The sequence below is a fragment of the Amblyomma mixtum genome, chromosome 8 (genome assembly GCF_055824585.1).
Source record: "Amblyomma mixtum isolate Tamu chromosome 8, ASM5582458v1, whole genome shotgun sequence".
Taxonomy (NCBI): domain Eukaryota; kingdom Metazoa; phylum Arthropoda; class Arachnida; order Ixodida; family Ixodidae; genus Amblyomma; species Amblyomma mixtum.
In genome coordinates, this window is record NC_143019.1 from 22,184,540 (window position 1) to 22,212,453 (window position 27,914).

The window sequence follows — 27,914 nt, forward strand, 5'->3', positions numbered from 1 at the left end:
AGGACGTGGTGGTCAAGTACTCGCTATCTCACTCTATGAGACGCATTCGACTGCACCCTCTTCACAGCACTATGTCGCAGAGGTCTTCGTCCTGCGCCATGTCTTCGGGCGCCCCTTGCCTGAGCGGCTGAGATCGGACTCCGTGGGCAGCAGTGAAGTCCTGGTCCTCCTCTTCGTCGTCATCTTCCTCCTCTTCGTCCTCGCTGAAGTTGCAGTCGTCGTCGGTGGCGACCTCTCTCTTGACGGCCGCCGGGGACGCCTCGTGGGCCCGCTGGGGTCACGAGGCGTCCCAGAGATCCAGTCACCAGGTCCGGCCCTGCAGCTGCAGGTAGGACGGGCACATCGAGGGCATCGTGGCCCCCGGCATGCCACCAGCTCCTGTCGCCCCTGCGTTGCCCACCATGCTGCCCGGGTTCAGGTCGACAGCCTGGCCGTACGATGTCATACCTGCACGACGCGTGGACAAGAAATGGTGAAATAAATGAGCGTAACTCAAGTCTGCTTAGACCTGATGCCAGCTCTAAATTTTTCACCCGCCCTGCAGCATGTGAGCACTAAAGACTCGCAGTCCCGTCGCCAAGACGACATGCCGATCGATGCAGTGCGCTATTCTGAACCTCGAGTGATGTGTCGCCTTTCCGGATTTGTTTCCACACATGTCGTGATGTAACTATGTCGCATATGCTTGTTTGTTTTTTTCTTTTTGCCTCAGGTAGTATTTATTATATAGGTGATTCTCAATGTTCTACTTTCAGATTTGTACATTTTGTTCTTGGTAATCTCGCTAATTTTTGTGCCCCTGTCATCTGTAATGCGAATACCATTGATGATTAAATAACTAATTCAAACACATTGCTCTACCTTTCTATGCCTCCGCGTGTACTTGGTGTACTTGGTCGTACGTGAACCTCCAGAATAACGGCGAATAACTCACCGTTAATGCCCAGTGGGCTGGAACTGCTGGGTGGCCCTCCGCACATGACCCTGGCACCAGGCGAGCTGTCCACCAGGCAAGACCGGTGATGGTGGTGCTGGTGATGGTGCAGGCCTCCGCCGGCTCCGAGGCCGCTTCCATTACCGCCGCTCCTTTGGGAGGAGGACTGGTGGTGGCCGGCGCCCACCCCGACCGAAGACGCGGAGCCAGTGGACGAGAGCAAGTCTCCCACGGCGTCCTCTTCTCCCGACGAACTGCCGCACGGCTTGCCGTCCTTCACCAACACCGGCACAGCCACCTGTCGTTACAGGGACGGAAAACCAGACAGGGACTAGCGTCACCAAAAACTTCCGGTCTCTCGGAAAATGACAGTAGTCGCTAATCTTAAAGGTACGCCATGCGGTTCTAGTTTGGACTTTCGAGCCATCTGGCAAACTCTCGCTCCAGGGACACCCGGTTATCTTTCCCTGAGCCAGAAGATGACGTGTCCTGCGACCGCCAGAACAACCTATATACAGCGTGGATGCTGCAGACGTGTACATAATCTGCGCTCCTGGACCCATAAAATTGGTTCGAGTCCCGATATCACCTCAATTAATGGTTTAACGAGCCAGGAGTACAAGCCATGCTGGCTAGCTGCTTTGGGAGTATGGAGCGTCAAGAAATTCAGGATGGTATTCAAGACCTCAGCGTATACTGAGTGCTATACCGGTATGATAAAGCGAATTTTTTCATTCAGTTATATTCAGTCTGTATCGTCCGCTGTGCCATTTAGTAAATAGACGCAGCGATAGCAGGCGTATGACATCGCTTGGGCAGTAAGAAGAGCTGAAAAAATCAAAATGAAATACAACTGGAACATGATCGCCATTGTATCCTATCCCAGGTTCAAACTCATCAGCAGGTACGAGTAATAATAGTTCAATGCAGTGAAGTCAGGTTCGACGCCATCGAGCTTGAGTACGTATGGCTCAACTGAGCAGGTATAAAACTATGCAGTTTTGTTCGTTTATTCTATTCGATATCACCCTCCGGGGCGTTTGACCACTCGTTGGAATATGGTGGCCCATTGACGAGTGTACGAGTATATGTCCGCAGCAGCTGTTATTCTTATTAGGGCCGCACTCTAAAGCCGAATACGCCTATATGGGAGTAAAAAAGGGAGTAAGCTGTCCTCTGGCGCACACCCTTTTATAAAAGGGAGTAAGAGGACAGCTTATTCGCCTTATACTCCCCTCTGTTTAGAGACAGTGCACGGCCTGCACTTGTCCGTACCTTTCGCGGCGAGTGTGACCCCTGGTGCGCTGCCGAAGCTGTCCCTCCGCCAACGCTGTTGGTGCTGCCGTGCTGCTGCAGTTGCTGCTCGGCCATGGCCTTCTCCTTGGCCTGGCGCTTGCATTTGTAGCGGTGGTTCTGGAACCAGATTTTAACCTGTTCGGGAAGAAGGGAGGAATGGGGACGAGATGAAGAGCGGCACTGAGGGATAAAAGGGTGCACACTTTGGGGAGTTTGGTGATTTAAACAGCTGTATCCGGACTTCATGACCTCGCTATTTATTCAGTTCGCAACAAAATTTTGCACTTTGAGGTGCCCTTAAGGTCAGACAAGCTTGCTGGTTGCATTATGCTTAACTTTCCATTTCTTTCTTCTTTCCTTTCTTTCTTTCTTTCTTTCTTTCTTTATTTCTTTCTTTCTTTCTTTCTTTCTCTCTTTCTTTCTTTCTTTCCTTCTTTCTTTCTTCAATTATATAATTCTGTTATTAGCAGGCGACCATTGACGCCACCCTTTATACCTGTGAAATTGTTCGAAAGCACTGCAGTGCTTTCTAGCTACCCTCTATAGATAGCTTCTCAATGGCACACACATTGGCACTGCATAGATGCATAAAACTGCTCATAGGTGTTTCTCTGAATGTGTTAAATTACATATTTCTTCTAGGTAACTGACTGGCCTGTTGACACCGATGCTAAATGTATTGTCACGTAGTGGTGACTGCAGTCCGGCGAACAGGAACACGGCGAGAATGAAACTCTTTATTCGGGCTGACTTGCGCCCGCAAAGAACTGAATCACTCGGCGGCGGCGTAGCAACAAGCGTGCTCGGCAGTCGCCGAGCAGAATGACCGCCGCTGTCGGCCGTGCTCTTTTTAAAGCTGATAGCGAATCTTCAAGATAAAGCTTTAGAAGTTACTAGAACATTCTGGCGCAAACTAGAATCGGCTCCGTCCGTATGCGATCAATCGAGATAATTCTAGGCGCGTCTTGCGTCACAAACGAAGCGATAAAGCGGCGTGCCGGCAGCCTTGAAGCATGAACAAATAAACACAACAAACAAACGCTACAAAGCTTCGCGGCAATATATCGCGCTGAAGGATAGAACCAGTTCCAATTTTAGCAGTGTATTGTGAGAAAAGTTTTATCGCCCTCGTAGCACCAAAGGTACTCGCACTTCCAAGCCTTTCTCGTGAGCTGTGCAGTACCTGTGTCGGTGTCAGGTGTATGAGACTAGCCAGGTGCTCCCTCTCAGGTGCGGACAGGTATTTTTGCTGCTTGAACCGTCGCTCCAGCTCGTACACCTGCGCCTGCGGACGGAATCAGCACACATGGTAAGCAATGAAGAATCCTCTAGTGAGAACTGTATCACAATTAATGACTTTAGTAGCATGTAAACGCTTCACGAAACCAGACAGTGAAGGGTCAGGCTGGCCCAATTCTCGACGGAAGGGACTCATCGCTCTCCTACCGCAGGGAAAAGAAGGCACGGGGCAAACCGGGCATAGCGAGGGGCGGATTCAATAGTTAATAATTAAACGAATATAGTGCCATCATCATCATCAGCCTAACTGAGTATACTAGAGAGCAAAGACTGTCCCAATGATCTTCAATTAACCGTTTCGTGCGCCAGCCCTACCCCGTCAGACTTGTTAGTCTGGCTGTCTGCTTGCAGTTGAACCCGCTTCGGTACCCTGAGGGAAGAATATTAGTTAACCAGCCTGCTAGTTCGCGCGTCTTAGCTGTATTCTGATGTACACTCGTCGTCGAACCTGTTGAAAAACTTCAATTACTTTGCATCCAAAGCGTAACGACCGAGATTTATTCGAACATTGCTTAATTATCGCAATCGCAATTAAGCCACATATATATTGTTACGTGGCGGCCAGCCGAAGAATGAGACGTGGTGGACGATGGCTATGAGATGATTTTAATGGCTGCTGGCCTAGCGCGAGCGCTCCGTCCCGCGCCATTGCCAGCTTCGTCTTCGTCACACTACCCGGGGCCTCCGAGCGATCGTCCCGATCGGTGACGAACAGACGGCGAAATGGCGATGGTCTTGAGTGAAGGATCGAACAATATGTAGAAGATGGTGCAGTGCTGGCCGCCACAATGAGAAAGATGAAATGAGAGGCAGATGAGTCCCGGTCCACGAAGCATCCGGGCCGGAGGGTGCCAGGAGCTGACGGCCGAGGTCCGTGGACGCAGCGGACGGCAGGGGCAGGGGGGGCGGTGTCCTCACGTATGGGTCTTGGGTCGGTGGGGTCTTGGTCGGTGGGGTCTTGGGTCCATCGGGTCTTGGGTCCGTCGGGTCTTGGGTCGTCGTGTCGTGTGGTCCGGGCGGGGGACGGGGCTGGGGTGAGCGGCGAGGTCGGTTCAGGTCGGGCGGGCTGGGGCACGGCCGTGCGGCGCTGACCAGGTCTCACGGCCGACGTCCACGGCAGGCCCAGGACGCCGAAGCTCCGTGACCAGGATAGCGATGAAGGGACCCCAGCACCTCACACCAAATGTTACGTGGCGGCCAGCCGAAGAATGAGACGTGGTGAACGATGGCTATGAGATGATTTTAATGGCTGCTGGCCTAGCGCGAGCGCTCCGTCCCGCGCCATTGCCAGCTTCGTCTTCGTCACAATATGTTCAATGATCCTTGAAACAAGGGCAGTGATAATAAATTTGTTTGCTACTATTCTCTTCCATTTACTTGTGAAAACACCTGAACTGCAAAGCCTACAATGCTATTCCGAGAAAAAGTGCTCTTCTAACTCAAACTCTAATTCTAATTCTCAGTCAATTAAAGCGCACTTAAACTGTCTACAGTCGCACAAAGATCAAAGGTATATGTGGGGAAAGCAACGCGTTACCTGCGTGAAGAGCACGCGCCTCTTCCGTCGCTGTCCCAGAGGAAACTGCATTCCCGCGGCCGCGGCTGCGGCGGCGCAGGCAGCAGCGGCAGCAGCGGCCGCGGCCGACTTGCCCATGGAGTCCGCCCCCGAACCGGGGCCCCCGCAGGCCGCGCTGAGCGCAGGACCCAGCTGGGCGCCCGCCCCGGCGCCTGCTGGACCCCCCATGAGCCTCGAGACTGCGCACACAAAGCAGTTTCAGGGGTGGAAGAAGGGTCAGAGAAGCAGGGATGATTCATGTCCCCTTACAAATTTTTTTCGTACTCTATAGACTCTCCATAGACTTCTGTCTATAGAGAGTCTATAAACTCTCTACAGACAATTCATAGAGAACAGTCTAAAGGCAACACAAGTGCTATAGACAGTCTACAGACAACCTAGAGAGTTATGCCCATGCACTTTTAGTAGACTTTTGTCGATACAGTCTATAGACTATGAATGCAAAAAAAGATATTTCTATAGACGGCAATAGAGCCTACCAGAAATCTACAGGCTGTGTATAGACCATTTTTAGAAGTGGACAGAAATTTTGAATAGTGGACGAAGGGTCAGAGAAGCAGGGGTAGTTCATGTCCTCTTACATAATTTTTTATACACAGTCTCTAGACTTTCCATAGACCTCTGTTTATAGAGAGTCTATAAGCTCTCTGCAGACAAATCCTAGAGAACAGTCTATAAGCAACACAAATGCGACAGACAGTCTATAGACAATCTATAGACTTTTGCCCATACAGTTTTCGTAGACTTTGGTCTATAGACAGCTCAGGGGTTATGGTGCTCGGCTGCTGAACCGAAAGACGCGGGTTCGATTCCGACCGCGGCGGTTGAATTTCTACGGAGACGAAATTCTAGAGGCCCGTGTACTGTGCGATGTCAGTGCACGTTAAAGAACCCCTTGTGGTCGAAATTTCCAGAGCCCTTCACTACGGCGTCCCTCAAAGCCTGAGTCACTTTTGGACGTTAATTAAACCCCATGAACCAAACCAAATCATCTATAGACAGTCTATAGACTATGAATAGACAAAAATAAATACCTATAAGAAGGCAATAGAGTCTATAAGAAATCTACAGACTGTCTGTAGACCATTTTTATAAGGGTCCAGCATTCATGGACAAAAATTTTGAATATTGGAATATTGTATAGTACTGTTATGTAAATTTTGGAAGTAATTGTCCATACTTGCAGTGGGCAGCAAAATCGTTCTCGTAAAGTTTCTTCATCGCTGGCATCGATCAGTTAAGACTGCTATAAAGAACAAATAGGGAACGTTTTTTAACGATAGCGAAATCCTTAATGGCAAAAAAAAAGAATGAAAGCCTAGCGATGGGAGATCGGCGGATATATTGATTGTTATAGTTAAACCTAGCAATATATGAAAAAATTGCGTTCATGAACTCTTCCCCTTTGAAAAATGTTTGGGTCCAGAATTGCTCAGTATGTTTATACGAACACTGATTTCAGCCTTAAGCTTATGTCACGAAGTAAAGAAATTGCGGCTGTTCTTTGAAGGCCTGGAAAAATTGCATATTTGGCGCGAAGCCAAGGTATGGGCCATATAGCGAGACCATAGTTAAAGGCAAGCAGCGGCTGATGGGGACCCAGCCATAAGTATAAGAATATTTGCTACGTTTGTAATAAATAACACTTGCTGAGGGGTATTTTTTAGGCCTACTGCCCGAACGAGTGCAGAGATACGAGGGAGTACCCAGAAGAAACCGGACTAAATTTTTTGGTCGGCAAAGCTTCTGTGGTACCGCGTTTTGCCACTAGGAGCGCATAGAACGAACATTCCAGAGTCAGTAAGCCGAGTGCAGTCGTTGAAGGAGGTCAGACTAGTTTAGGCAGAGTTTTAGAGTGACGACTGTTTTGTGTGAATGTCGTTTTTGCAATGGCTGATTTTCGTGAACAGCGTGCGCCGGTGAAATTCTGATTTTTGTTCGGAAAAAGTTGAATGGAAACTCTTGAAATATTAAGAAAGACGTACAAGGACGATGCTATGGGGACAACTCAAGTGTTCCTGAATCGAATCCTGAATCAAAGCAACAATCATGCCAATGAAAAACTTCAAATTCACCTCGCCTCAAGAAAGCTCGTCAGGTGAAACCAAACCTCAAAACAATGCTGATTTGTTTTTTCGACGTGAGAGGAGTCCTCCATTGAGAATTTGTTCCGCAGGGTCAGACAGTTAGCCAGGCTTTCTACTTGGATGTTTTGAAAAGATTGGGCAACAGTGTGCGGTGGAAGCGGCCAGATTTGTGGCGGTCGGGTGACTGGTTTTTCCATCATGGCAATGCCCCTGCTCACACAGCCCTGTCTCTACGACACTTTTGGACCAAAAATAGCATGACCCCTATTCCTCAACCCTCATACTCTCCCGACCTTGCCCCGTGCTACTCTCTTTGTTTCCTAGAATGAAAAAATAGGTGAATGGAAAGCGTTTCGTTGATGTTGCTGAGGTGAAGAAAAAAACGACGGAGGTACTGTCAAGCATCACAAAAGATGAATTTAAACAATGTTTTGAAGAATGGAATGAAAGATTCGACGAGCGTACCATTGCAAGTGGAGAGTACTTTAAAGGAGATTGAAGGTCTGTGCTTAAAATGTGAACAAATAAGTTCAAACAAAAATAAGTCCGGTTTCTTCTGGGTACCCCCTCGTAAACAACAGATACGAAGCATGGGGACAAATGACGTAGCCTCCTTCGTCCCTTGTGGGCATTGGAGGCTACGAAAACGCTGATCTCCAAGAGTGTCCTTATGAGAGCGTGAAGTTGCACGGTTTCTTCATTTCCTTATCAGAAGACTCCTATTTATGCACGCTATCCGCATCTCTTGCCTCACAAAACGGGAAAAGTCTGTAGTGCGCACACATGCCCGTATCAAAGCCAAGTTTAGTATATGGATTTTCGGCTATCTTGGTATAGTTCATAGTGAACGAAACAAAACACACGGACGAAGGAAGTAACAGGACCAAGACGACACAAACGTTGTTTCACGCTATTCTTTACGTGGTCTCTGTCCTTTCTCCGCTGTTTTGTCAACCAGCTTTGTACTTCCTTTGTGCACTTGGCAAGGGATTAGAATGATCGGCTTCGTAACACCGCGCTGCACACTAATTGTGATGAGTTTTAAAGCAGAAAATTATTAGCTAATTAACCTGGTCTATTAATCGAAGACGAGAAACGACTTGGTGTGGAAAAAAAAGAGAGAATAAGCGAAAAGCGCATAACTGTTAAAGCATCACAGCATCACACACACACAGGAAGACATATGGCTAGTTATGGAACAGCACCAATTTGCTAGCCCATGAGTAGCTGGAAGCTTATCCGCTTGGACTCGCGCACTATTGCAGCCGCAGCTGTGCTTCGCTAACTTGTGCGGCACCCTCTACAACGGGGGGGGGGGGGGGGGGGGGGGGGGGGGGGGGGGGGGGGCTCTATACAACTACCTACAGCTATAGAATCGAAAGCTCGTTTCATTGGTGTGTGCCTAAAAAGGGAGAGACAGAGTTCCTTAAAGGGCAGCTGCAGCACTTTTTTTAGAATTTCGCGATATTCAAGGATTCACATCTATGTAGGCTGTAGGTAAAGCATGCCAAGTGTTTTTGCACTAGCATTTAAAATAGTGACGTAATCGACGATTGAACAATGCACTGGAGGAGCGCAGGAAAACTCAGCGTGACGTCACGGAAGGTATGATTTCAGATTACCGCTGTCGTCAGCCACACAGCCCTGACACATTAAACGCTGCCAAACAACTCTCGGCAGGGTTCACCTTCGGTGGCGTTGGTATTTTTCCTACAAAGCAGGCGTTTGTGTCTAGGAAATGTACCGATACCTTCGATGACGTCATCATGCGCCCCCCACTTGGCGTTGTGCGCTGCGGACAAGCTTGACGGGCGTCCGGGTTTTAATCGGCGATTATTTCACTATATCAAGTGCTAGCCCAAAAAGACTTCGCATGCTTTACCTCCAAGTTTCACACATTCGACCCTCTTAAGCGCGTTGATTTCTAAAAGCTATGCAGTTTCTCTTTAATGGAGAAAAGAAATTTTAGCCGTGATGTAAAAAGAGCTGACATACTTTTCTGTAAGATTGTCGATCGTTGTGACCAAGAGTTCGGTGGATCGAATATGTTTTAAGAAGGAAACGGCCACATGTTTAAAAAAGTGTGGATATACACGCAAAAACACCGCATGCGAATTCTGACGCAGCGCATTCCTATTGATTGCCGAAATATCAAAGATAAAAGAATTTGTTTAGTACGTGAGGGATAAGTACAAGAACATCAGTGTACAGCCAGGAGACTGTAATGGGACCCACGATAAGTTAATACTAAACTAAATTACAACTAAACAAACAGCAACACAGGCAAGTAAATATACAATAATAACAAAGCTGATATACATAGAAAAACGTTATATGCGGTGCAAACGAAACAAATAGATTATGTGGGCAAAAAAAAGCAATATTTCAGGACTAAAATAACTATCGTTATATATGATATTTCATGAAACACAAAATTAAGAAAGATACAGCGCAGTGCAGAAAACTTAAATACTCATTATTAAAAGTCATGCGCACAATCCTGTTAAGTCTATTGTTGAAAAAGAAAAAAATTTCAAAACTAATTTAAACACGGCCAATAACATCGGTTATTTTAAACTCAGAAGGGGGTTATTCCATCAATAAATGCAGTCGAAATTAGATTACCGTTTTCGGTAATTAGTAAAAACATAAAGCAGCAAAAACGTTTTTTTCAGCTGCAAACTTGCAACTATTGTCAGTGAATTAAAACGAAGTTTGTTGTGGATTAACCTAAAAAAACATGGTTGATAGCCTGTTCTGAAGCAAATTAATAATGAATAAGATATTGTGCTCACGTATCAAAGGCATAGCATTGAAAACTTATGAACTGCTGGTAATGATGCATGCATGCATTCTGCATCTTTCTCTTGTAAGTTCACCAGCAGTGTAATACGATAACACCTTAACAATGCGACCATATATGAAACTTGCGCTATATATACGCGACCATGAATACAGTGTACGCTTACAAAGATATCGGTGGTTTTTGTTCTCATTCAAGTGATCATGGACCTCAATTATCATTCAGATGTGCTCCAAAGTGCGGAACCAAAGACGTTGCCCCGAAGTGCGAAAGCAATCAGGGCCGCGGAAATCAAGCTTGCAAACCATAGATTGGGCTTCTGAATTAAAAGGCTATACCTAAAAGAATTCAGAAAAAGACAGCGGGGAAGGTTCTCGAGTAGAGAAAAAGGGTTCGTTCGCTCAGAAACGCACGAGGTTCGTGTTGAACATGTGAAATGTAAGTACTGATTGGTACATTCTTTACTGTGAATTTTGGGTAGAGCACTAGGACTAACGAACGACGAAGAAAAAAAAAACACACAGATGAAAGCTCACTCTTAAAAAACAATTTTATTCATTAAAAAAACCACATTTATGCCATAAGTCATATGACCTAACAACCCAGTGCAATCTCTCAGAGCCCAGTCAAAACTATAGGCGTGATCCACCTGTAGAAACACACAAAATAAATACACTGTTCCATCCAGAATTAGTTGCTGATAGCTAGCGCAACTGTTGGTATTAAAAATGGTTCCACCCGAAATGAACTGCTGTCAGGTAGGCCAACTATCCATCTTATTTCAGGGTATTCTTCGGAACTGAATGAAGAATGTGGCCCACTGCAGACTAGTAATATGGGAATATACTCACAATGGCATTCATTTCCGCACCAAAGAGATCCTTTAAACACACCTGAGCAGTGCAAAATTGAGGAAATCAGATATTGCAATCATGGCCAAGAAAGGCGACATCATGAAAAAAGACAGTTGCATTCTTGGAACGCCTGTCATGTACAGGTAGCCTCAAACTATTCAGCTGTCATAACATGAGCTCTGACGCCATAGTACGCATGTAAACTGCGGAATCCGTACACATCTGTACGAACTGTTCGCCTACATTTATTTATGCAGTGTAAAGCAAGTTAGGCAATCGGAAGAACGATGGTACATCCTTGAAAACTTTCCCTAAACAGCCTGAATTCGTAACGGGTTTTGCTTTTACCGCCGAAGATTACACGAATTCGAGGCAAGTTCTAAGCTTTTGTCTTTTCTTCGCTGTTCTGAAACAGCAGCAGTAAAGAAAGAGGCCGGATTAAGACGTCTGCGCTCTCGAGACCGGCAGCCCTCGTTTCCGAGTGCTCTTTAAAAGAACTCCTCTACCCTTCCCACCCCATTTCTTCTTGCAATTCCCTTTCCCGCTTCATCTCATCGTATAATGCATGGCTGCTTTACACTTCGTTCAGGACCACTCAGAATGAATTGGTCTTTTTTTTTCTTTTTTCGCAGCCGTGCACAGAAATCCGTTCGAGAGCTTTGCGTTCGTGCGTATAGCCTTGGTAGAGCAAGAAAGCGGGGATGTTGTAGTAGGAGAGTAAGTACAGAGAGTACGTGTACAGTTCTTACAGCTCCTCGAAAATGGTCGGAGAACCATGTCTGCGTTCCTCGCTCTGAAATGCTATAGTGTCCTCAAGAACGGGAAGACAGTACTCTCGTGCGCAAGCTGTCTTTTACGCTCTCTCTCTTCTGTATCTCTCGAACCGGCCAGTGCCCGCACCCTCCGTTTCTGTCGAGTGCAAGAGCACCACACCGTCGCTCTTAGCATCCAGGAGGACCTCCGAACAGGGCGCTCCTCGGCGTGTTCCCTCCGCCGTCACCGCCGCCGCTACGACGACGTCCTCGAGGAGGACGCCGCCGTTGCCGCGTAGCGTCTCTCCGACGTTATACGAATCACCTTACGGCCTCCCCCTCTCCCCACCCCACCACCTCTCCACCGTATACCACCAGCACCTTCCTCTTCGCTCTTCAATATCCGGCCGCAGCGCTGGAGAGGTCCTCCGCCATCGTGCCCAAGGACCTTCTTCCAGAGCTGCCGTGCTTCCCCTTTTTTCCCCTCTTTCCCTCTCCCACACCTCTTCTCCGTCCGGGCACGGCACTCGTCTTCAGCAGGGTGCTCTCGAGGCTCGCAAGTTTCGCGGCGCGGGCCGCCCGGCCGGTGCTTGAGGGCTCCGCACCGAGCGGAGGAGGGTACTCGTACCTCTCGTGGAAGCCCGGCGCGGCCCGGCGCGTCGCGAGCGCGCACTCCAAGGTGAGTTCGCGGCAGAGTGGCGTGTGCTTCGGCGGCGCTGTATAGAACCGACGTCGCGTACCCGCCGCCGTCGCTACCGCCGCAACGGCTGCCGTCGTCGGGCCCTAAGAGACCCTCGAGTCTCGACGACGGCGGGCCTTCTAGGGTCCTCGCTCTCTCTCTCTTTCCTCCTGGGCCCGAGTAGTATAGAAGAGTGGTGCGCACCAGCAACGGCCCGCGGATGGTCCTCACTATTGCCCCTCCCCTTCTCGTCGTTCACTGCCGTATAAAAAATAAAGAGGCCTGGCTGCGACGTCAGTCGCGGTTCAACTTTGGTCCGGTGCAGTTCGCCGTCGTCTTGGTCGTCTGGGAATGCTGGAGACAGCCCGGATGCCAAGCGCTCGCGAAGTTCGGTGGTTCGGCTTAGTCGATCCCGTCAACGTTCAACGCATTCCAGAATGGTAGCTTCGCCCAAGTCGTAGTTCTCTTCTATCATCCCTGTGGTCCCTACACTTGGAGTTCTTCGAGGCAGACACAAGGCCTTCAAGAACGTTGCATTCGAGGATGCATGGTGGTGTTCCTTCTGATGCAGTGGTGGCAGCTCTCTTTGGCGCCAGGTGTCCACAGAATACCATGGAATGTTCTCTCAGTGTTTTGGTACTCCGGCTCTTGTGTGCCTTAGTGGCGGCGCCGTTCCACCATGGCATTCATCTGTAGACTACAAGGTGAATGATTCGTTATTTGTGTCTAAAATAACGCTCGAATCACTCTGATTTCAGACCGCGTCATCGACTGTGTAGTGATTATTTCATAATCATCGACCTCTGAAGACCCTAAGTGGTAACCAATCGAAGACTGTAGACCACTGGTCAGCATTACCGGCCAAGGAGCAAATCCTTGCGGCGCATCAGTGAACCTCATGAAGTGATTGTGCTCCGTACGGTTGCTTCTCTTCCCTGCTCTTCTGGTGTCTTTTACAGTGCGCAATGGACATAAAGCTCCGTTATTTTGATCGACTACCGCCTTAAGAACAAGCATGGTGATCTTCAGCAGTGGGTGACCTCGTGCTCAAGTTTTGGTGTTGTGCGTGGCTGATTATCTGCGTATTAGCAGACGGCGAAAGAATGTGTGTACATCCGTGATCGTTGTTATTCTTTGGTTGGTTCGTATAGTTTCAACGCTTCTTTAGGAGCGGCTACGTCATGCCTGAAGAACTGCTGGCGGTGTTGATGATTTTCGCATGTATCCATGGGGTATCGCTTTTATTCTCTTGAGAAGAGAGACTTCTCGGCTGGCCGTTATTATAACTGCGCTCATTGCACTCGACGTTCGACTGGCACGTGTGTTTATGTGATGTGTAGCTCTGCAGACACACGTCTTTCGTATGTCCGCGAAGAAGGCAGTACAGTAAACAATGTAGCCAGTGTGCTTTTTATTATTTTTGCTGCTTTCAGCGTTGAGTCCACTGACAGTGGCCACAGATAGAGAGACGCTTCAACCCCTCTCGATATACACACATTTCATTTATGTATCGCAGTTAGGGACTTCCCCCTCTAAAGAGCGCTTTCTTGCCTGCAGAGTATCGCCTTGAAATTTATGCTATTGAACGCAATGGCCTTTTTTCTTTCTTTTTTTCTCGCATACGGTCTTTCTCAAAACTTTTAAGTCGACTTAGATCGCACTGCAACGCGGCTCCTTTAGAAGCCCCAAGCGCCCCAAATCTCTAAATGTGCATAACTTCCACCCCCTCCGCTTCAGGGAACCGAAGTGTTTATGGACAATAGCTTCGCTACACAGCCCAGCAAGGAAAACCTGCGGCCTGGAAACTTATTGAACGAACTGCAACCGCTGGGGTAAATGTACGGGCTCCCTACCGATAGGCTGGTGTGTAAGCACGCTCGATGTCTATAGCGAGAAAGAGTTTCCTCTCAGCATGACTGATCAAACCGGCCACGCGTTCTTAAGTCATCAACCCCTCGTCACACCTTATGCGCAGGTCTATACAAGACAGAGAAAAAAGGACATATACAGCAGAGCGCGCACATTTGGACGTCTACAGCTTCGACTGCGTGCGGTCACCGGTGTCCTGCATAAGAACGCGAACAGCAGGAGCCATCGCTATAGTGGTTTAGCCGGCCGCACGCCTTCAGAATATGGCGTGCAAACACCACGCAACCCCAGCGCGCGTCATCGCACAGGCAAGCACTCGTGCCGTGCCGCTTGGGCTTTCTCGTTCCCGCTCGGTCGCTCGCGCGCAAACATGGTTTTGCAGGCGAGAAACGCGGCAGTAGCCCGAGGCGTCCCGCCGCAATCACGACGCAGCCTTTGTCCGTCTGATCTCGAAGAGGAGTTGGGTGCTGGAGACGGCGTATACCGGTTCGAAGAATGAGAATAATAATAAGAGATAACGAGGTTATCAAAACACGCGCAGCCGGCCGTTCGGCATCTATAAAAACCGCACGCCGTGGATTTGTTCGGTTATACAAAGCGCCCTGAGCGTATAGTCGCCATTAAGCTGCGGGCGACGGTGTTTGAGGAACGGGCGTGGAGGAGGACAGGGGATTGAAGCGCAAAGATTGAGCGACGTGCGGAAACCACGCGCACTTAGTACATATGGCGCACCAAGTGGCTTTTGAGATGCGCTGGATCGTTGCTTGGCAGATTGCGTTGAGCACGCATATGTTTTGCCCCGTGCAACGCGCATGAGTCGTTGTGGCGGGATACCCGGAGGCGTATGTTCTGCGCTTGAGTTCCGGTAGCTTTGTACCAACAATATGCAGAAGCGTGAAAACGGTGCAGCTTGGGGTTGCTATGCGATGAGATGGCTGTGCGATGTGCCAATTATTTATGATATAGTAAAACGGAGTGTTCGGAGAACTGATACACTCTAAACACAAATTACCCTGTAGGAGTGTAAAAAGCTATTGCATGTTGGTCTAGAGCACTTAATAATAAGCGCAAGATATGCTGTCCGAGCACTGCGTGGGTATATTTCTATGACTAAAAATACGGAATACTTAGTTGGCAACGGAAATATATTTCCTCTTCGAAACGCACGAAGTTCTTGCAGTTACGAAAATTTGAACCACGATTTCAATCCCTTGTGTTTGCTTAGCTCGAAACGCCCGGTGCAGCTTTTGAACAGACCCCTTCCAGTGCTTACCACATAATTCTACAATACTTTGAGGTGGTAATATGCGTCCGTTTGCGACAGCAAGCGTACCGTATATTTTGTAGTCGAAATCTAACTCGTTACCTGGGCAGCATACCTTGCCCATTAAAGGGAGTGCTTTAGAGGACTGCTGACTACCATTTCACTCCCATATAAGGTCATCCATGTTCAGAGTGTATGTGTTCATTTTGATGAGAATGTAGAGCGCAGAGGAAGGAAAAAAATGAACTATACAGGACAGGTGGTGAACTTCCAGCTAATGGTGTTTTGGACAACGCATGAAATATGTACCGTAGATTAGGTGTATCGTTTGAGCGTATCAAAAGGCTTACACCCCCCCCCCCCCCCTCCCCCGTACTGCCCACTTCTTATTGTCTTCTTTCATTCCTCAGTACATGCTTGAGTTTTCTCGCCCAAGCGTGTCTTTATAGAAACTTGTGATTTTAGGTAGAGCAAGCCCATGCGGGGAATTGTGAGCCTGGCTCAAAGCAGCTTTGACGAAAGGGTGTTATGAGGGTTATTAAGAGATTGTACAGCGTCGAATGAGAACGTGAGAGACAATGAAAGCGAGCATATCCATGCAGGGTTAGGGCGCCTCGATAGCTAGCGCCGCTGAGGAGAGCGGGCATCCAGGCACCCTTTGCAGGGTGCGTCGGGTGAACCGTGAGGCGGGTCCGCTAGACGGCTTATCTGGGACGCCTTGTTAAACATGGTAAGCGGTGCCTAAATACATCATGCCCACGCATTTAAATTTGGGATTACGCCTACTGTTTGTTCGCTTCAAATCTACTGGCGCAGAATTGTGTCCCTACGGTTGAGCATTGGTCCTAAAACTTCCGCTGTGACACGCAATAAGTGCTCGTTCTTCTTCTTTAGCCCCTGCCTACACTTATAACGAGTGCGTCAGTATATACAAATAGCCCGGTAGTCGATTCATGTCCAAGTTTTTCCTATGTGTTCGCCTGAAGCACCCGCGTGTTAGAGACTCATTGCCGCCTTAATTACCTTGGGTTGTCACTAAAAAAACCGAACTTTGTGACGTATGCATGACCTTCACGCCCAGATGTTTTGTGCAGTGCTAACACGCATATGTTACTCTGATGCTACAAATGAGTCGTTGCGCACTTTAGAGGCGCTCATCAACCTAATATGAAGTTTTCGGCCTTAGAAGATTTGAGTTCTGACATCTGTCTTTTCAATTCAGTTCGAATAAAGGCCGGAGTAAAAGGCGGTACATATTATCACGAAAAGTACCTTTTTTTTAACACATTGAGAGGTTTGTGTGGGAAACTTTGAGTATTTGACTGTGGGTGCAGAAAGCGGGGTTCTTTGATGCGCGTACGCGTGCTTCAAATGTCTTCACGCGTCACCTGTTATTTTCGATCATTATATATTCACTCATACTGTTACGGTTTAAACTGAAAGCGAACACATTTTTGCCGTGCCAACCAGTGTATAGATGTGCTCTTTCTCGCTATGAACTCCATAGCATTTTGGAGTTGTTCTGCCTGATTCAAGACATGGTAAGAATGTACTATACAATATTTCAAAACATTCGTTTCATCAGAGTTCAGTGTTGAAGTGAAGGGTATACCATTCTTCAAAGAATTTACATTGTTACTTGAACGCGTTTCGTCGCTCACATCAGGTAAATAATGCGGCGAAAAAATCTGCGCATAGCTGGCCCGAGCCGCGCGACTAGGTTTTCAGCCCGGCGTGCATATATAAACCCGCGCTTGCATAAGCGTCATTGAAGCTAACATTTAAGCAAGAAAAAAATAGAAACTGTATTCACCCTAGATGCGAAGGGAAGATCGGAGGATATACCAACGCCAATCATTTGCAAAGGGTACGGAGCTGAGAGATGCTGCAGTGTTAATGTGCCGCAGCAAGACGAACACAAGAACAAGCAAAGTGTTTACAGGACAAGCCGCCTTTTCTTTGCAGATGTCTGAATACGGTCGACTATCATGACGTCAACGATGACGATGACGTTGATGTTGATGACGATGTGCTTTTTGATGAGTCCGAGCGTAAGGCGCACTACGCTTCAAACGCATATATCCTCGAGTAAATTGAGGCAGAGTTGACTTTGGAAATTGTGCACCCTTGCACTGCGCGATTACCGGAAAAGCGAGGGGTATACACCACGAAGACGAAGTGACGTTCTCTGCAAGTTATTTCCGGCTTTATGAGCGAAGAGACACACACCCAGTATCGTGGCCCATAACCAACGTTGGCCCAGTACACATCTTTGGTAGCGCTGATGAAGTTTGCTCAGTCTACTTCCGCAAACTTTACGGGGTGTATTATGCCACATCACATAACGCCTAGCTTTTATTTAATATCAGATTGCCCTGATTGTTCGCTTCCGCGCTGAACAGCTCTGCCTGTGTTTTTTCTGAAGGCATCAGACGCTCATCGCCTTCTGCGTCTCTTCGGTGTGCACAGTCTGCCTTACCAGTTGTAGAACGTCTCACGCCGAAAATGCTCGGATTCTGCAACAAGCAAAGCGAGGATGATGGCGATAAGCCCGTACTAATAGATTAGCACAACTGACAAAAATCACCGCTCTGATTTCATTTGCGCCCGGTTAAGCGTAGGGATAATTTTAGATGTACTTTTCTTTTTCTGCATTAATTAGTCCACTTCGTCTTTATCTGTGGCCATCCAGATTTCCAGTAAATATACGCAGAATATATGAATGCACTATGGGTAATTAATTTTAGTTACATGTTTTCTCCTCTGTAATGATGCATAAGTCATTGGTATTCGTCTACGACCTGTAAATAATAATCGAATTTTTTCTTGTTGATGTTGAGGTTTTATCAACCGAATGATGGCTGTGACATGTAAATAGCCTTTTGGTCACGTGAGGTATGAAAAAAGGCTGCAAAAAAAACCGCTTATATGTCGTTTTTTTTTTATTATTCCAACCCTTGAGGCAGGAATTCCAACCCTTGCGCTCCGTCCTGTCTACCTTGTCTTATTGTGTCGTCTTTCTGTGCGCATAAAAGAAATCTGAGTATGAACCAACTAGCCCCACAACGCATATTACAGACTAACAAAAGCATTGCAGCGAAGTAAACCATACATATCAGCGAATATATTGTATTTTTTTACATGCCTCCCGCCTAAACACATTTTTACACATCTAAGCCAAAGCCTAAACTGCACCAAGAAGAAATTCAACTATAAATTATTTATCGGTCGTAGGAAAATACCACTTGGTGATCCATGTATTCTAATGTCTAACGCATCATAAGAAAGAAAAAAAAACAGGCAAGCAAAAATTTGGTCTCTATAGTCCTTTGGCCGTACGCTAGCTTTTCTTACTCAACAGAATCTGCTATCGTTAAAAACTAGAGGTAGCAGTTCTCAGTTTTTATATGTTGAAAATTCAGCGGAGTTTTTTCCGTATCTACTTCAGAATCAAACTTTTGTTATTTTTGTTTTGTGAATATTATTTTCTGGAAATAAGTTACTGGCATTTTTCATTGATTTAATGCGGCAATCCTGTGTGGTCAAAAGTCACTTCGAGTCTATCTCGGCCTTTTTGTCACCATTAACAAACAGTTCATTTCCCGTTAATTAATGCCCAGATGATAGCACTTGGATCTCTGCTTGTATAAGAAATCATTATCGTCATTAAAAAGTAAAGAAGGTTAAAGGAGATAGCCGGCAGTCAAAAACGCATATGGAAGTTGTCTTCAAAGAACGAGGTGGACGTGTTTTCTTGGGTCGTCGCACTGGGTTGAGCGAGTGATCCGGGCATCACGTTTTATGGGCGTTGATGGCAGCAATGGAATTGCCGTGAAATCGTGGCGGTAGCCAGAGCATACTTTTTCCTGACATCCATGCACGGTTTCGCGTCGGTGTCCTACACGAAACTGATCAACCTACTTAACCGAATAACTGCTCAAAGCGGGTTATGATACTGAACAAACTGCTTTGGTAGCAGGCGACGAGGAGATGTCACCTCCCGGTCTTCTGAGGCTTGTAAGCTAGCGGAGCCATACCTTAAATCGCATAACTGCGCTGTTTATCCAAAAATACCACCGTCGCTTCACGTCCCTGTTAGTTTTCAACTTTGTCTGAGTGTAACTGGTATTTAACAGCCAGCTAGTAATGCCTTGCTCGCCAAGAATACTGACCTTTTTAGGTTTAACCCGAATTTGGAACACTGAATTCGCCGAATACTTTTATCGTTTTTCTTTTCGGTTTAAACTATAAATTTCAACTCCTAACATACCAAAGCTAAATACAAAATTTGTAGACTTTCCAGTATTCCGATGGTGGAATAAGAGTTCATTAGGAGCTCGCATATACGGTGGCACCCCATTTCCGCTCAAGAAATTTCGACAAGCTCCTCTGTACGTCACGACCCTGTTTCTTTCGTATACATTCCACTAGCTGCACTCCCATTTTTTCGTTGGTGCGAACGTAACTCCGTGGCGAAAATACTTTCACGTATTCTGCTTTACACTACCTGAACTTCTTTACAACGATTTACTGAAACGAGGTATTGATGGAGCTGATGGAGCTGATGGAGCTGATGGAGATGATGGAGTTGATATCTTACCTGATCATAAAATATAGAAGTTTGAGGACGGTGTTTCACGAAAGTGTAACAAAACGCAGCATGCTACCAGCACACAATGACGAAAATTAAAATGGTAAGTAACAATGCCATTCCTATTATTGCTATTCTTACTAGAAACTGCTGTTTAACCAGCGTGACTACATTGTGATCTGATAACATAGAGGCTCGGAATGTAAAGCAATTTATAACAAATAACCGAAGGTTTGAAAAGAACACCCTTCTTTCAAATGGAAAACGTGCTTGTTTGATAACTTCGCCGTACATAGCAGGGAATTACTTCAATTGCTTCTGTGACCATTCGTTTGCCTAGACGCAAACTCGACCGAAGCACGTCGTTTGACATTACGTCACATTGTGTAGCCTTAAATTAGCAGGATATCGTCGCTAATAAATTGAAAGTAGTTAAGAATAGAGCGCAATCCCTGCCTGCTCAGCACAGAGAAATTATACTTCGACATTGGCTGCAGTGTTCAAGTCCAATATCGCCGGAAAAACAAACCATTACTCGTCAGACGTAAAGTTTAATTGTGTTACTCGTTCCGAACCAAAGCAGATAATTGAGCCAAATGTAAAACCGTGTCCCTGTGCAGTTTTCTTCAGGCATATATCCGAATCAAAGCATGTCGATGATTAGTTCAAATGAAGACCAGCAGTACACTCCTCTTAAAAATGATGTGGTATGTTGCTTCATGTTCATTATTATTCCACAGGTCGTTTCACTGCTGTATCGTACATGATACGCATGCGCTGTGCGTGCCAGCCACATCCCGAACCGACCGCTGCCGTTGACGGGAACACGTGCCTACATCGACCTGCCCCTTTAAAACCGAGCAGCTGCTATCAATAAACGTTCATTCTGTTCTTGCTTGACCGGGTCGTTACATGGTGTCAGAAGTGGGCCGACTGTCTGCCTCTCAAGCAGTGGATTGAACAAGAAACGCAAGGGCGTCGCCTACAAGCCAGGAAAAATGGAGCTACTCAAGCCGCCCGACCACCTACTTCTGACCGGGAACATCGCAAAGAAGTGGGCGTTGTTTAAGCAGAAGTTCGAGCTCTTTTTGGAAGCAACAGCATCGACCAAAGAGCCAAGGACGGAAGCTGCTAAGACGGCGCTGCTGCTAAGTGTTGCCTGCGATGACGCTCTTGAGGTATTTAATAACTTCACTTTTTCGGCGGAAGAAAGCAAGAATGACTATGCAACGGTTGTGAGCAAGTTTGAAGCGTACTGTCAGGAGCAGCAGAATGAGGTCTACGAGAGGTATGTACGTGTTTCGCTCAAAGATTCAAGCGGAAGGCGAACCTTTTGAACAATTTCTACGCGACCTGCGAAAGCTAGCCCAGAGTTGCAACTTCTCAACACTGAGCGACGCAATGATCCATGACCAGATTGTGTTCAGCACAAATAATCCGAAGCTACGTGAAAAACTGCTCAAAAAAACTGCCCGAACCGACCGCTGCCGTTGACGCGAACACGTGCCTGCATCGACCTGCCCCTATAAAACCGAGCAGCTGCTATCAATAAACGTTCATTCTGTTCTTGCTTGACCTGGTCGTTACAACTGCTACATCTTCAACGCGAGCAAACTCGTTCCATAGCAAAGCTAGTGAGTGTTTAGTTGTGAGCAGCGTTCCGGCCTGGCTACGTTCTTTTGGGGCTAGGCTCGCATCTAATCAAGCGCTAGCTGAGGTGCGTCGAATATTGGCAGTGTAGGTCTCACATTAGTGCGACCAGAACAACGTCTTCGCAAAAGTCACTTCGCGCGCCTTTTGGAAGGGTCCAGTATCTGTACATTGAAGACATGCATGGATCGTAGCAACCAAGCAACGCTGAATAGTGGGAATTTGTATACGCGGTCAAACCATGGGCGTTGACCTGTACTGCAGCCCAAGCTACACAGGTGGCTGGCCTGATATTGGAACGAAATGGTTTCCCACTGCGCCTTTGTAGGCCCAACCTTTGCTAATACATTTGCCTTTGCCAATACCTGTGCTGCTTGGAGCAAAGTTTGGTAGATAACTGACCTATTATTACAATTATTACATTACAAATCTAAATGATTACAAATGATTATTACAAATCTACTCCACCTTGGGGGATTCCCCTAAACATTTGACCAACACTGTTCCCACTTCGAGTTATTGATCAATTCGCTCTCGCCCTACCATAAGCTTGCCGTCCCGGTTAGCTCAGTATAATAAAGAAAAAAAAATCCCGGTTAGCTCAGTAGGTAGAGCGACTGCTCCGGTGAAGCGGTGGTCCCGGGTTCGAACCCCGGACCAGGACGAATTTTTCTTTAACTGCGAAGTTTCTGAGAAAGCTATGTAGCTTTCCTTCGTAGCCGTATGGCTGCGCTTGGGTGGATGTCAATGAGTAATTACTCCCTTATTATAACTGACCTAACCTCGCGGTTACACTGCGGCATCGCAACATCTCTTCACTGTATACACGCTAAGACTCCCTTGGGACACCCAGCTGGAGAGAGTGACGAAATAAGCATGCACTGGCAGGGTTGCGACTCGCAATGGACGAATTTCTCGCCAAGACCATTATAATCGTTCCTAATTTTTTCACCAGGCTAAAGAAGTTTTCTGTAAATAACCATGCCTTTTTTCTATGGTAAATTAAACATTTTCTTTGTAAAGCGGTCTCATGTGCTGCACAATGTGTCCGAAGGGGCAGGACCGCTAACAATGCGAATGTTTTGCAAGAGCTAAGGATGAACCTTTCGCTGTAAAAGCGTCAAGCGTGGAATAAAGCAACAGCATTAGGAAAATGTATAGCATTCGAAACCGCAAAATATGTGTTCGACCAGAAGCATCGTGGGATATACGCCTGCCGTGACGGATGCACTCAAAACTTATTACACCCTTAAAGGTGTAAGAAAGGTGTCCTAGAGTGTCAAAGGCCTAACGCCCTAAAGGGTGTTCATGAACGCGCTTATGGTACCGATGTGCACTAGTAAAATGTTCATTAGCACCCTGACACCATAAGAGCGTTCACGAACGCTCTCAAGGTGTTGGTGAACGCCCACAAAAGGTTTTATCCCTGGGACAAAAACGTTACACCTTTTGGAGTGTAAAAATTTTTGGTGTGTGTTGGTGCTTTTGCGTTTACACTTATTTATTAGTGAACAGGCAAGCAGACCTTGCTTATGCGATTGCTTTCCTGAGATCTCGAATGATTTCGACGGCGATCAGGGCGCCCATGGGCATGGATGGCGATACTTGTTGACCCTTTGTTGGGCAGCGGGACATATCTCTCTCGCTTGCTTCAAGTGCCAGCAAACGAAGAAAGGCGCCCGCGTGCCACACTTTTTCGTGATGAATATTACCGAAATCTCAAACAAATCATTCAGTGTGTTTTTGTCATTCGCTAACAGGCCCCCTTGGCGCTCTGTTCGTTTTTGCAAGCGCGGGTGTGCAGTTCGACGAGATACATTATGGCAGGAAGAAACATTTTTGAAAAATTGTTGAACTTTCGAGCCTTTTTCATCAGTCAACTTCCTCAGGTACTTTTTTTATTGCCTCAGGTACTTGCTTTAGGTATTTGCCTGAGGTAATTGCCTCAGGTACTTTTTTTTAGGTACTCTTATAACTTTATTAGCAATTTTTTATTCGAATGCAATGTGTCACACGTTCCTCAGACCTGGAGTGTAAATTGTGTCTCCGATTTTGCTCAAATTTAAGATAATTTGGGTTCTAAGACATGAAATATTTCTTGTGTTCCGAACTTTTGACTCCGTGTTGGTAAATGCCGAATATGAAAATCTGGAAGTTTACGAAGTACAGAGGAAATTTAGAGTCTGTTCTTTGCTCAGATTTGTTCTTAAGAGCTCGCTAAGTTTTTTGCGAGTACTATCATAAGTGCTGAAGAGGGGACGTGGCTTTCAGCAAACATTTTTTGTTTATCACTTAATTTATATGCATCAAATTTCTTGAGCATATTAGAAATAATTTTGTGACTGCTGCCATAGAATTTCAATGTGATATCTCCAGCAGATTGTTTTCGAATATATATACATTTTTTCTCAGCATCTTGGGAAAAGGTTCCAGAGTTAAAAAATCTGGCAGAAGGTTGGCTTAACATTCGTTGCGTTCTTACTTGCGTGGTCAAGACATTCTCAGAATTTTTTTTTTCCCAAAGCGGAAATTGTCATACAACTTTCATATAAACTTTCTTACAAGGAATTCAAAATTACATCTTTGAAAAACAAAATGCTTTGACCTACGCTATGGTACTAGGAGCGCAACAAAAAACACGTAATAATGAACAACGCCCATTGTTCGAGCGTTTACTCCAAAGGCAGTGCCGTTGTGCTTCACGAAACCGTTTTTTTAGGGTACTTCCCCGTCGATTTGAGAGACGAAACTTCGGAATAGCATAAAAAAGGAGGCATTCAAGAAAATAGAACAGTTTTGAAAGTTCCAACTTTTCGGCGATTTTGGGGATTTTAAAGCCCCGTCTCCTCTTGAAAGCTTAAAAATGCTTTGACGTCTTTTCGAGTCCACCGCGTCCAAAATTCTTGGACAAAATCTTGAATATTGGAAAACTGTAAGGTACTGTTCTGGAAATATTGAAGGTAATTGGCCACTGTTCCGATGTGTAGCAAAATCTTTCTTTTGAAGTTTTTCCATCGCTCGCATCGAGAAGTTAAGACTGCCATAGAAAAAGCGTTAATAGAAAAAAAAATGCAAACCTGCTGACGGGAGACCTGCAGATAAATTGATTTTTATAGTGAAATGTTACAGCGATGTTACGCCCGCTGCAGGGCAAAGGCCTCTCCCATGTCTCTCCAATTAACCCTGTCCTTCGCCCGTTGCGGCCACTGTATTCCAACAAATTGCTTAATCTCATCCGCACACCCAACTTTCTGCCGCCCTCTGCTAAACTTGGTTATTGGTTATTGGGGTTTAACGTCCCAAAACAACTCAGACTATGAGGGACGCCGTAGTGAAGGGCCTGCTACACTTGCCTTGCCTTCTCTTGGAATCCACTCCGTTACCCTTAAGGACCAGAGGTTATCTTGCCTTCGCATTACATGACCAGCCCAAGCCCGTTTCTTCCTCTTGATTTCGACTAGGATGTCATTAACCCGCGTTTGTTCTCTCACCCACTCCGCCCGCTTCCGATCTCTTAACATTACTGTTACTAAACGTGAGTGTTTAATTTCAGGTAAACATTTTGACTGCTTCGCAGGCGTTATCGCCATCGTGACTTTCGTATAATTACATTAAATCTCGATGAGGAGCACGAGCTCCAAAAATAATAGCATTAAAGAACTTAAGGCCTTAAGCATCTACTCTCCTTTCTTGTGCTCCTGAGGCACGGGTTTAAGGCTTCTCCCACATCGGTCCAGTTAACTCTATTCATTCGCAGCAATGACATGCCGGTATCCTGCGCCTACTCAGGGTGTGGAGACATCGATCAGCAAACAAATCACTAGCTCGTGCACCAAGCCTTGCGTCCACGACGAAGGATGCTCGGAACAAACAGGTGCCCACGCTTCAGAACCACACTTTATGTGCGAGATTCCGCAAACATGAATTAGTTGTTCCCCTTTTTTAAACCAGCTGTTGAAAAGTTTACTCAAAGCCTGGAATTTGGCCGTCCCTCCCAAGACCTCCCGCATGCTGTGGAATTGAAAAGTCCCCTCAAATTCAGAGCCTTGGTCGACAGCTAGGTGTGAAGTGTTGCTTAATATTGGGTGTAAGATGGGACTGGCAGAATGCCAACAACAAAACCACACAGGTCGAAATGTCTAGGCGTCAGGTTGTTAAAAGTTTGCGGGACATACATTTCTTGTCGTCACACTCTAAACTGCAGATGTCGTACATTTCCTAATGGATGCTTGCAGTATTTAAACCACCGCCTGAATAATGCACATACAGGAACACGTTTCAATGATTTGAATCACCGCTAGCTGAAGAATGAACTCTGGTCGGGAAAAGCATCATGTTACGTCGAACAGTGTTCTGACTTCTAATAAAACTGAATCATGCATAATTTAGTCCCACGATGCAATTGTTACGGCGGACATCATGCAAAAGCACAGAATCCACATAAGTTGTGCCACTTATTGCGTGGCGGTCGGATGAGTGTATGTAGATATTGCGGCTTGCTAACTCACGCTCAACGCGACTTTCAACAGCTAGTGGGAAATGGGCTCCGACTCCGCTCTTTGAGAGGCTTCTTAATGCAGTGCGAAAATTTTATACTCTGCGACTGCGTTGCTGTTCCGGCACATGCCCCATCATTTCCTGTGCCACTGCATTTTCAAGCTGCAAGCTTTCGGACTTATCCACTATAACAACTCGTTGTTAACGCCAAACACCACTGAGGCAAGTGTAACCGATATGGCGGCAAATAACTTCGCGCCTCTTCAACGCTCAGACCAACCGAGCTGTCGACTCTGCCGTCTCAGCTCCTGTGCAGTGCTCGGGTATTCCTTCTCCCCGGAGTGGCAACATCGAGGGACCAAATAAGACTTGCACTGAGATGTACCGCTCATAGCGATGCTACTGATCATAATGACTCGACGTTTTGGTTAAGTTTGGTTTATGGTAAGTCCCAAAGCCACTCAGGCTATGAGGAACGCCGTAGTGGAGGGCTCCGGAAATTTCGACCACCTGGGGATCTTTGACGTGCACTGACATCGTACAGTGCACGAGCCTCTTAGAATTTCGCCTCCATCGTAATTCGACCGCCGCAGCCGGGATCGAACCCGGGTCTTTCGGATCAGTAGCCGAGCGCCATATATAACCACTGAGCCACCGCGGCAGTGACTCGCAGTTTTGTACTTCGTAGTACTACTGCCTGTATCAGTCTAGACTGCTGATCATCATGCGTTCTGAAGTCACGCCTACACTCAGCTACTCGCGCGGGTTCGGCTCACTTGGCTGCCCTCTCATGCATTCGAAAGAACTGGGGAACACAGTTACGGTCCTCTAGCGTCAATCACCAGGGTTGGCTTTAATAATAGGAGCATGTTACTCACTGGCGAAGCGAGGGTCCGGCGCAGTGCTGTACCATCCCGCGGCCGCCGCGGCCGCCGCCGACTGCCTCACGGGGTCGGCGTAGTGACCCGTCAGGTCGGGCGGCCCGGCTCCGTACTGGCTGCCGGGAAAGCCTTGCGAACCCAGCTGCATGCCGTAGTGGCTGTTCATCATCAGTCCTCCGAATCCACCGGCGCCACTGGCGGCCGTCACACAGTCCTCTCCCTGGAAGTGCTGCAGCTGCTGCACGGTGCTCACGTCCAGCGGACTGAGGATGTCGGACACCGAGAACGGAGTGCTGTTGTGGTGCTGCTGGTCTTGCCGGTGCGCCGGTGGCAGCGCCGATATGCTCGTCGAGTCGTCGTCCTCCCGCTGGTCGTCCGAGTGGTGGTGCGCCGTTTTCCGGGGACTCATGGACATGACTTGCCGCGGGCCGAAACCATGCCGGCGCCTTGGCGCTGCCTAGCCTCCGCTCGGGCGACCTTTCCCATGTTTTTTTTTTCTTCCCTCTTTCTTTCCCCTTTCTTCCTCTCCTTCCCTAGTCTCGTCGCACGCGCCGAGGAGACCCCCCTTCTCGGGATCTTAGGCTTGCAGCTCTGCCTCTTATTCTTGTTCCCCTTAGGGAAATCTTGCCGCTTCGCTTCTTTCTCCGGTCCCTCCTCTTCCTTCGGTCTTCCCGGGAGAAAGCAGTGGCTCCGCGGCTCCGGCCGCCATCTTGGAACGCGTCGTCGGTCAGCGTTGGTAGCGAGCGGTCGTCGCCGGCGGCGTCGTCGACGTCGTTGCTGCCACGGGCTCCCACTCGGCACTGAGAGGCCCCTCTTCGCAGCTTTAGAGGGGTTTGAGTGGCGATTTCTCTTGTTGTGGAACACGTGTGAGTGTGTGCGTGT

General features: G+C 47.2%; 1 protein-coding gene across 1 annotated transcript; it reads right to left on the reverse strand.

The window, feature by feature from the left end:
* Nucleotides 1-40: 40 nt before the first annotated feature.
* On the reverse strand, nucleotides 41-27,914 carry scro (scarecrow). The gene is made up of 6 exons (XM_089555548.1): nucleotides 27,030-27,914; nucleotides 5,067-5,284; nucleotides 3,414-3,515; nucleotides 2,210-2,365; nucleotides 935-1,232; nucleotides 41-447 (listed from the first exon to the last, which is right to left on the reverse strand). The coding sequence occupies exons 1-6, from the start codon at nucleotides 27,445-27,447 to the stop codon at nucleotides 302-304; spliced, it is 1,338 nt and encodes a 445-aa protein (XP_089411674.1). The 5' UTR covers nucleotides 27,448-27,914; the 3' UTR covers nucleotides 41-301.